General features: G+C 34.6%; 1 protein-coding gene across 1 annotated transcript in view; it reads left to right on the forward strand.

Moving 5' to 3' along the window:
• Col21a1 (collagen type XXI alpha 1 chain) overlaps positions 1-8,034 on the forward strand; it is a 168,584-nt gene extending 160,550 nt beyond the window's left edge. Inside the window, 6 exon segments of the mRNA XM_047559626.1 lie at positions 2,436-2,468; positions 3,208-3,354; positions 3,444-3,498; positions 4,016-4,216; positions 4,995-5,072; positions 6,470-8,034. Of these exon segments, the coding sequence (XP_047415582.1) occupies positions 2,436-2,468; positions 3,208-3,354; positions 3,444-3,498; positions 4,016-4,216; positions 4,995-5,072; positions 6,470-6,657 (702 nt within the window). The 3' untranslated portion in view covers positions 6,658-8,034.
• Positions 8,035-10,499: the final 2,465 nt, after the last annotated feature.

A 10,499-nucleotide genomic window follows, 5' to 3' on the forward strand; every position in this document is an offset into this window, starting at 1 on the left:
GTATGTAAGATCGGTCAGAGCCAAAAGCACAGAAGTGATTAATACTTATGTAGCATGTCATAACCTCAGTGTCAGCTCAATTCCTGCTAGGGCTGGACTGAAAGGGCAAGTAGTATATGTGAGTCTTCCTGTGAGGTGGCCCTCTTGCTCTACATGTGAGTAGAAGAAAGATTGAGTAATTACGCCAACTCTGGAGATAGGGGAATAAAACTGTAGCATTGTGTCCAGGGACAGGGCTCTCTGGGTCCCTCACTTGGAGGAATATGATAGCCCATAGAATAATGTTTGAAAGTATATTACAGGCTGGACACTATGGTGCAAACCTGCAATCTGAGTGACTCTGGAGGCCGAGGCCAAAGGATTATAAGTTTGAGGCCAGCCTCAGGAACTTAGTGAGACCCTGTCTCAAAAAGGGTTGGGGATGTAACTCAGTGGTAAAATGACACTGGGTTCAATTCCCAGTAAAGTGTGCATGTGTGTGCACACACACACACACACACACACACACACACACACATTTGTATTAGTTTGTCTGTAATATAGAATGGAGGTAAGTGCTAGATGTTAAGAATTTAGAAGCTAACAATAAGATCAAAAGTCACTGAGATATTGAGTTTGCCTATGTAAAATTAAAAGACTCTTTTACTTTTCGTGCTCCTCAATTTGACTCAAACCCAATAGATGGCACATCCGTCTCTATCCTCTTACATTGACTCCAGTTTGTAGGATTTTGTCTGATAGGGGTCACTTCTGCATCTTCAGAAACAAGCCTCAATATTTAAAGAGTGGCCTTACAGAGAGTGTTTTGTTCATTATAGATTGAGTGTCCCTCAGCTAAAATGCTTGGGACCAAGTGTAAGTCAGATTTCAGATTTAAAAAAAAATTTTTGGAATATTTGCATATTACATAGTGAGCTATCTAAGGGATGCAACCCAGGTCTAAATGTGAAACTCATTTATGTTTCATATACACCTTAGACACATAGGCCTAAGGAAATTTGCAAAGCGTTTCTTTTTTAAATTTTTTTTAGATGTTGATAGACCTTTGTTTTATTCATTTATTTATATGTGGTGCTGAGAATAGAACCCAGTACTTTGCACTTGCCAGGCAAGTGCTCTACCACTGAGCCATGTATAGTGTTTTAAATTTTCCCAGCCCTTGTATAGTGTTTTAAATTTTCCATTTGTGGCATCATTTTAGTGTTCAAATATTTCAGATTTTGGAGCACTTCAGATTTTGGATTTTCAGATTAGGGATGCTTAACCTGTAATAGACTTTTATATGAAAACTAAATTTAATTTGGTGGTTTTACGCTCACATTTTAATATGCAAATCTCTACATTTCTTTCCTAACAAACATTGACTTTACTTAATGTGTTCTTCCCTTTGTTTAATTTGAATATCCATGCTTAAAGAACATGAAAATAAAAGGTACACCCCAACTTAAACTTCATCACGTAAAATGTTATATATTAAATTTCATATTGAATTGCTTAACATAGATTTTTAATTTTAAAGCCAAAATATGAAACTCTACTTGTATGTGTAAAAGTTGTACTCCTTTTCCTGAACTGATGGAAGGTGATTTTGAAACCTGAATATACAATGAATTTTAAAAATAAAAAAATTTAATACTTTTCCTGAGAATTTTTATCATCTAATATGTCATTGGAATGAATATGTGAAAGAGATAAGAAGGAAAGAATTTAATGAGCCATTCATATGTATCTGGTAATTATAACAATGAGTGAATGATCCCCAGTGTTTCTTACCACTTCAAAAAAAATGCTATATTGTATATAATACTACCTCTCTAATCTCTTAATTATTAGCAATGAGTGGTTTAGGCACTGGAGAAATAAGTATTTTCTCTCTAATCACTTTTTTTTTTGGTTCTTTTTAGATATATATGACAGTAGAGTGTATTGTGATATATTATACATACATGGAATGTCTCTAATCACTTTTAATAGTATCTTTAATTTATTCCTTATAGTACTCAATCAAAATTTAATTTTAAGAACATAAACTTGGGAAAATAGACTACCTGTCTGAATCACAGAATAAAAAGAATATGCCTTATATTTACTCTCCGTTGAGTTTTTATTCTCTTTAAAATAATAATGTATTTTAAATCCAGTTATAATTCCATTCTAATCTTCATGATTTGAACTGTAGCATATTAAATATCAATATCTGATAATGAACAATTTTTATAAATTTTGCATTATTCAGATAACATTATCTAGTCACTAGCCTCCTTTATAAAGGAAAAATGGTTTCTTATGTCTATTCATGACACTAGTTCTATCTATCAGTAGTTTCCAAACTGAAAATTGATATTCAATTAAATATGTGGTAAAGGTACTTGTCATATTACTAAGTACTGTAGGTTTATACATTTATTAGTTTTTTTTCCTGTTGATTTTCAAAGGGAATTCAAGGCCATCATGGTGCAAAAGGAGAGGTATGTTTCTTCACATATGATGTTCTCTTTGTTCAGTTCTCATTGTTTGGGTTTTCAATACTGTACTTGTCTAAGATTTTGGTGTTGTAAATAGAAAATGTCTTCTATGATCTTCAGTAGAAGCTCTTAATTAGTGGTTCTTCAAATATAGACATTTATCCCTGACTAAACTGTGAGCCTTTGAGAGCAGAGGTCATATATGATGATTCTTTAAATATCCCTAGTTCCTGATACAGTACCTGGGACATAATGGATATTGGATAAATGCTTATTAAAATAGTTAGAAAAAAGAATATGGACATTTATACTAAATTAAGTATAAATGATCATGCATTTAGGAATATCATTGATTATTATTCACAATGGGGAGCTGCATTTTTCTACATATTTTTCAAGGGAGAGTAGTGTGCATATCTGTATTTGACTCACTAGAATGCAAGCGCCTCGGAATAGGACCATGGCAAGTCACTGTTACAGCTCTGCTGCTGTGCAATATGCACAGTAAACAGTGTACCTTGTAGGGTTTCCTGGCTGGATGGGCAGATAACTGACAGTTCAGATGGTATGAAATTTCTTTCCTGGTCAATGATGATATTTTCCCCCATAACTTGTTATATGTATATATACACATATGTATATACCTGCATATACTCATGTTCATAACCTTAATGATTTTATGATGCAGTTATGCCTTCTGAAGTATTTAAATGGAACTTTAAAAGATTTGCTTTGGCTTTAGAGAGGTGAAAAGGGAGAACCTGGAATCAGAGGTGCCATTGGACCAAAAGGAGAATCTGGGGTGGATGGCTTGATGGGGCCTATGGGTCCCAAGGGACAACGTGGGGAAGCAGGTCCTCAGGGACCTCCAGGATTGGATGGAAAGCCGGTATGTATACTGCTTCTTTCAGTGTTTGTGTATTTTCATTGCTTTTTATGCTGTATGTGCATTTTATAACCCCTGATAATTTAATGCAGGGAAGAGAATTTTCAGAACAGTTTATTCGTCAAGTTTGCACTGATGTGTTAAGAGGTAAGTCTCAAACATAGTTTTTAATAACTTCTTTCAAAGTGCAAAAATAATGCAGATCCTTAGTAGAAATTATGGAAGACATAACCAAGATAAAGAAGGAAATAGAATTTATAAGATGTGATAAGCATTTTTGGTATGGATAGATTTATAAAGAAGAAATATTATATGTATTTGTTGTTTTTTAGTGAAGCAATTTATTATTATTTATTATTATTTCACCATTAATTAAATTTGTGATAGACATCATGATAATGCCTAAATATGAATGTCTGTAAGTTACCAATTTGGGGTTGGGGTAACTTTTACCTTTTGCCCTATTTTACACAGTTGCTATAATAAAATTATTGAGAATAATGACTATTTCTGTAAATTCCTAGAAATTAAATTTATTGACTAAGAGATATGCACGTCGTCAGTGATCACAGATTTTTTTTCCATACATTTAAAAATAGCTTAGAAATATTATTAACTTCATTTCACCATTTAAACATTAGAGGCGGGGTTCTTTGTTTTTAAGCCCAGCTACCAGTCTTACTTCAGAGTGGCAGAATTCAAAATTGTGATCATTGCCAATCCCAGCATGGTTCTCCGGGTGTTCCTGGGCCACCTGGTCCCATAGGCCCTGAAGGTCCTCGAGGATTTCCTGGTTTGCCAGGAAGAGATGGTGTTCCTGGACTAATGGGTGCTCCTGGACGTCCTGGTGCTAGAGGACTAAAAGGTACTCAATTTGTTTGAGTAAGATAATGAACAACAAAGGGGCATTTAAAAAATTTAAACCCTGTCATTTACCTAGTAGGCAAAAGTTCATCTTTGTGTCCACAATGAAAAAAAAAATTGTAAACCCTTAAACCTTTAAATAATTTGTCAACTGAATTAAAGAATTTTTAAAAATTTATTGAAGCAATATTCTCTGTCAGAGAGGTTAAAATTGTGAACATGTGAAGTTACAGATGTTGACAATACATTTAGAAATTTTAATTGAGTTTAATAAAGTCTTTAAAAGAAAATCACAGACACTATTTCCTTTACTTTGACTTTGGTACTTTGTGCACTGTCGTCATATTCAAATTTATTTTCTATTACAGGAAAAATTATGTTTTGCATCCAATAGCCCACAATTTACTTTTCCACCTTTGAAATTCTATGTGAAATGTTGCTTGGTACTTCTTCCCTTTTTATTTAATATTTTATGAACATTTTGAACATTTCATGAAATTAAAAAAACAATTATGATTAACACAACAAATGATGACAGATTTTTACCTTTTCTCAATATTTAATTTCCATTATGTCTTTCATCTAGACCACTGATAAGTTTTTAAAATTTTGCTTCAAAAATTCTGTTTTCTATTAGTAATAAAAAAAGAATAGATGGCAGATTATATCTGAATAGATAATTTTCTTTTAATATGTATATTATTAGCTTTGAGGGAAACATCCTAGAAGGCAGTGATTTTACAGAAAACCATCTTACTCACATGTTTGACACTCTACAGGCCTACCAGGGAGAAATGGGGCAAAGGGGAGCCAAGGGTTTGGGTATCCTGGAGAGCAAGGTCCTCCTGGTCCCCCAGGTAAGAACTGGTGTGTGCTGGTAAGTGTTGCGACACTGTTTTTTGTTTGTTTTGTTTTGTTTTTGTTGTTGTTGTTTTCAGTTGAAGTCTCACTAAGTTGCCCAGGCTGGCCTTGAAATCCTGGGCTCAAGTGATCCTCCTGCCTCAACCTCCCAATTAGCTGGGGCTACAGGCATGTAACACCATATCTAGCTTGTCGAATGTTGTTTTAAGAAAAATCATTATAAACCTATGTCAAATATTTTGAAGCCAAGACATTTTTTTTTTAATCACAGTTGAAACATGGAGGGTTAGCTACTAGAATTTTGTCATGCATACCTTTTATCAATGAATCATTTATGATTATCTGTTGCTTGGAGTCCTTGGAAAGTCTAGAGTGGTTTCAGTCACCTCTGCCTATCTGGTGTGTAAGGCTGGTTAGTCTTTCTGACTCCTGGGGGAGTAAAATAATGCTAAAGCTGAGTCTTAGGTAACCTCTATTACCTGTGCTATTTAGCTTTACTGTGCCTGTTACCTTTTTCTTAAAATGGTGATGATAATGTATTATAACATTTTTAAAAAACTGAATGAGTTAATGTATGCAGTGCTTTCAGAACAGTGCCTAGCAATCAGTTGTACTTTCAATAGATGTTTGCTATTACTATTATTTTAGATAATTCATGAAGCTTTTGAGTAGAACAAATGATTTAATACTATTTATCTGAAATACTTAGAAACATTACCTATAATGAAGGTTAAGTGCTAAGCAAATATTTATCAATAGTAGTAGCAGGAAGTAGAGTCATAGGAAGTGCTCCCAATCACTCTGCTCAGTCTCTTGATCTGAATTTTCATCTCATATCATCATCTTTAGAAAGCCAGTATCCTAAGTTATCTGTCCTTGAATATACTAAAGGAACTACCCAAGTTATGTTGATAAATTAGTGTTGTAATACCTGTACATATTGAAGACTAGTATACTATGATAATGTATTTAGATGTGAAATATAAATATATATATATAATTGAAATAGTCACTTTTACTGCAAATATGGCACAAACTGACTTCATTAAGCTTTGGCTTACTTATATATCACCTGCTAACTTAATTTATTGACAAAAGGTAGGCAGAAAGGAAAAAATATGTTTGAACAATCCACAAAATGGAATATTAAAATGTTAACTCAGTGTCTTAATTTGTAACATGATTAGGCTTAGCCTATTTTTACAAAAGTTGCTATTTACTTTTTCATGGTTCTTTTTCAAACTGAGAAGCTTGTAGAATCCCAAGAGAATTAGTGCAAATAAGTAAAATGTTCAAAGAATTATTTTTCAGTTTAAATTTCTTGCAGATTCAAATTTTTCCCCCATCAAAGTCCAGGTGCCCTACTCACATTGTTGCTCATGTCCCATCTCAGGTCCCGAGGGCCCTCCTGGAATAAGCAAAGAAGGTCCTCCAGGAGACCCAGGAATCCCTGGCAAAGATGGAGATCATGGGAAGCCTGGAATCCAAGGGCAGCCAGGACCCCCTGGGATCTGTGATCCATCACTGTGTTTTAGTGTAATTGTTGGAAGAGATCCCTTTAGAAAAGGACCAAACTATTAGAGTCTGATGCCTCATTCAGCAACCTAGGCATGGTGCTTCTCTTTTGTGGTCTTTTACATCTCAGGAAGATAACCAGCAGTAATCCCTTGAAAAGAAACTAAAGTACCTCGGTGTTTTTATTTTTTTCCTTAAGGAAAAATATATAAAAGATCACATAATGATTTAAAAGGCTCTACAATAATTTGGAGCCTTGAGATCAGTAGCATTAATTAAGTCTCAAGGGTATTTTGTAAAGTCCATTTGTTTGAATCAGAGTTGAATATAAAAATCCACCATTGCCTGTTAGCCAGTCAGTCTGTCACTGTGAAATACTTCACATTCAGTCTCCATGCCGTGGAGATTTGAGTTCATGTTTGTGTGTATTTCATGTTGCATATCTCATAGCTCATGTGTCACATTAGCCATAATGTATCTTGTCATTGGAAACATGATCAGGGCTGATATTCATCTGGGATAAATGGTGCAATTGGCCCTCTGTTTCCACAGATTCAACCAACAGCAGGTTGAAAATATTGTTTTAAACTGTGTCAGTACTGAACATGTACAGACTTTTTTCCTTGTCATTATTCCCTAAACAATTCAGTATAATATCTATTTACATAACATTTACCTTGTTTTAGGTTTTGTAAGTAATCTAGAGATGATTATTTAAAGTACATGGGAGGATGTGCATAGTTATGTCCAAATACTATGCGTTTTTTAATAAAAGGGACTTAAGTGTCTGTGGATTTGGTATCCATGGAACGTTGGTAGAAGGCCTAGAACCAACCCCCCAACGATGCTGAGATAGGACGTGTTGTCACATAGGCCATTTACTTTGGTGTTTGTGCCTATTGGTTGGGGTCAGTGGACTGCTTGTTGTTCAGTGTTCTTAATATCACCTCTGAATATGATTAGTGTATTTCTTATTTCACTTTCAAACCCTAAATTCAGATCTGTGATAATGCTAAGAAAGAGTACTGCTTACGTTTGAATGGTCAAAATTATCTCACATTAAAAACATTTTAAAAGAAATGTTTCATTGTACAATGTAATTCAAAGGAAATGTCACTTCAGAAGTACTAAGAAGACTTTATACTTACTGATTAATAGAAATGTTTGCTGTATGACTTCATTTTTCCATTTCACTTGTGTATGTTCATGTATGTTAGTTTTCATTTTAGCAAAACTAGTGGGAATAAATGCTATAGTTTAAAGGAAAGAATATTCCACAAATCTTAGTATGTTTTCATATCTTTAGTATACTTCAAACTATTATGAACAGTCTTTGTGTACTTAATGCTTTTGTAAGGAACAGAATTTGAGATATTTTGTCTTTGTCATGCTCAAAATTTTGTTACATGCTTGTTATTCAGAGTACAATAAAGTTTTGTACAAGCCTGAGTGTGGTCTTTTTTTAAAAAAAAAAAATATATATATATATATTTAACTTTAACTGATTGTTGAGTACATTATCCACATTGTAGAGTGATTTGTATATCATTTCACTTACTAGATTATTTACCCTATCCTCAAATAATTGACTCATCTGAAATAAGAACCTACAAATTGATTTGATGAGCTACTCACCCAAAAAGGTAGAACAGAGCTCCAGCTTCCTAGCCCAGTCATGGCCTTTGATCAGTGTTTAGGTACATCGATGTGCAAATTTTACAATTTTGACGAGGACTTTGGAGATAAAATCCATGAAGTTTAGTAACCAAGTGAGCATAATGCTATTTTTATGTTCTGTCCAGCACCGCCCAAATATCTGCTTAGGCCTTACAATCCTGCTACCCCTGTTCTAATTATGGCCTTTGCTTCTAAGACCTTGTAGAGAAACAAAATAAGATAGTTGGTATCATACTGTCATTCAACCAGCATTTACCCCATGACCATTAAGTGCTAGGCACTGTGCCAGACATACAATGGCAATAGAGATAGAATGTGGCCTGAGAGAACCCATGTCTAATGAGACACAGGTAAGTAATTAGGTGATTAAAATGCAAATGCATTCATTCTAAGAAAGAAGTGCTACAGAAAAGTATAAGATGATATCAAGGACTCCACTGCACTCTCTCAGTTTGTATGTTAAAGTCCTATTGGAAGTCTAACACTAATATAACTATATTTAGAGGTAGGTCATTTAGGAGACAATAAGATTAAATGAGGTCATAAGGATGGGTCCTAATTAAATAGGATAGGATTGGTGGTTCATAAGAAGAGCTTGCCTCTCTCCTTCGCCTGTTCTCTCCCCTTACTGTGGGAGCACATGGTCCAAAGTCCTCTCTGTAACCTGGGAGAGAGCCCCCACTAGAAATCAAACATGCTGCCATCCTGATTTTGAAATTCCAGCTTCTGGAACTGTGTGAAATAGAATTCTGTTGCTTAAGCCACTCAGTCTGTGATACTTTTTATGGAAGTCCAAGCCAACTGATGTGGGTGCCTTTGGGGAAAGCTTCTCTAAGGAAAGGATTATAAATGGAGATTTGAAAGTCTAGGAGGCATTAGCATAATCAAATCATGTAAAGATAGTGAAAAGGAGAACAGCACAGAGGATCAGGGCAAGCGTGGGGGATTCTAAGAACAAGAAAACCTATGGGATATAAACCATATTTTCTTTCAGTATCTATTTTTTAAATTGGTAGTATCAAGAGGAATTATTTCTGTGTTTTATCATGGCATATTTTTATGTCCCAACATATTTTTCCTATGGTCAAATTTTAGACACACCCATAATGCACCTAATTTTAAGAAGGTATAAGTGAATGATTTTGTCCCACAAAGTCATTTTTGCACCACAGTAGTTCCTCAGCACTATATTACAGCAGCATCTTTTAATTAGTATTGTCATCAAAAGCACGACTTCTGGGCTGGTGGGTAGCTCAGGGGTAGGGTGCTTGTGTAGCATGCATGAGACCCTGGGTTCTTCCCTAGCATGGCAGCCACAACCACAACCAAAACAGCATGGCTTCTGTAGTGAGATTGCCTGTGTTCAAATTCCTACTTTGTTTCTAACTGTGAGTCTTCAGAAAATTCAGTTAACTCATTGTGTTTAAATTTTTCCACATGTTAAAGGGGGAAATGTTAATAATACCTCATAGCATTAAGAGGATTAAGTGAGATGAAATGAAAGAAATTATCAGTGGAGCAAAATAATACAATTTGCCAGAACCACACAGTGTGGGGTTAGCAGATCCGCAGAGTGAAACATTTAAAAAATGTATTAAAAATTTTTTACATGTGTAACTGAGTAAATTTGAACTGATTCCTTGTCATTCAGAATAAAACTCCACCTTAAGAGTAAGAATAATTCTCAGTAAAGGCTGTTTTTACCCCATTTGGCCACCTTGGTCTAAAGTGTAAAGTAGGAACAATTTAGGCAGAAAAAAAAATACCTTGGAGTATATAGTCTCAGGTCCTGTAGTTTGTTTCTGTATTTAAAACTTTACAAGGTGCTTGCTTTCATTTCCATCATGAAGACATACTTTGAATGGATCTGGACCTCATTCTTGATCTCCAGCAGAGGGCAGCAAAACACATAAATCCTACCCACCCTTTCTGAGCTATTATAACCTTTTTCTCATTGTAAAATCATAGAAGTTATTACTATAAATTTTTAGCCTGGGAATTTTCTCATATTTGTAAGTATGGTTAGGTTTACATCCATAAAAACACAGTTATTCCAACGAAGAAAAAAAACTTTTCAGAAGTAAACACTAAATCACTGTAGATGATACATTTATATTTGGATGCCCTGCCTGTCTACTTTACCTTTATGTGATTCTCTTTGTTAAAGTACTGTGGTGATTGATAACTAGATTTTCAGAGGAGAGATTCAAAGGGCACCCCTGTTAACAGTC

Source organism: Sciurus carolinensis, chromosome 7 (genome assembly GCF_902686445.1).
Source record: "Sciurus carolinensis chromosome 7, mSciCar1.2, whole genome shotgun sequence".
In the NCBI taxonomy this organism is placed as follows: Eukaryota; Metazoa; Chordata; class Mammalia; order Rodentia; family Sciuridae; genus Sciurus; species Sciurus carolinensis.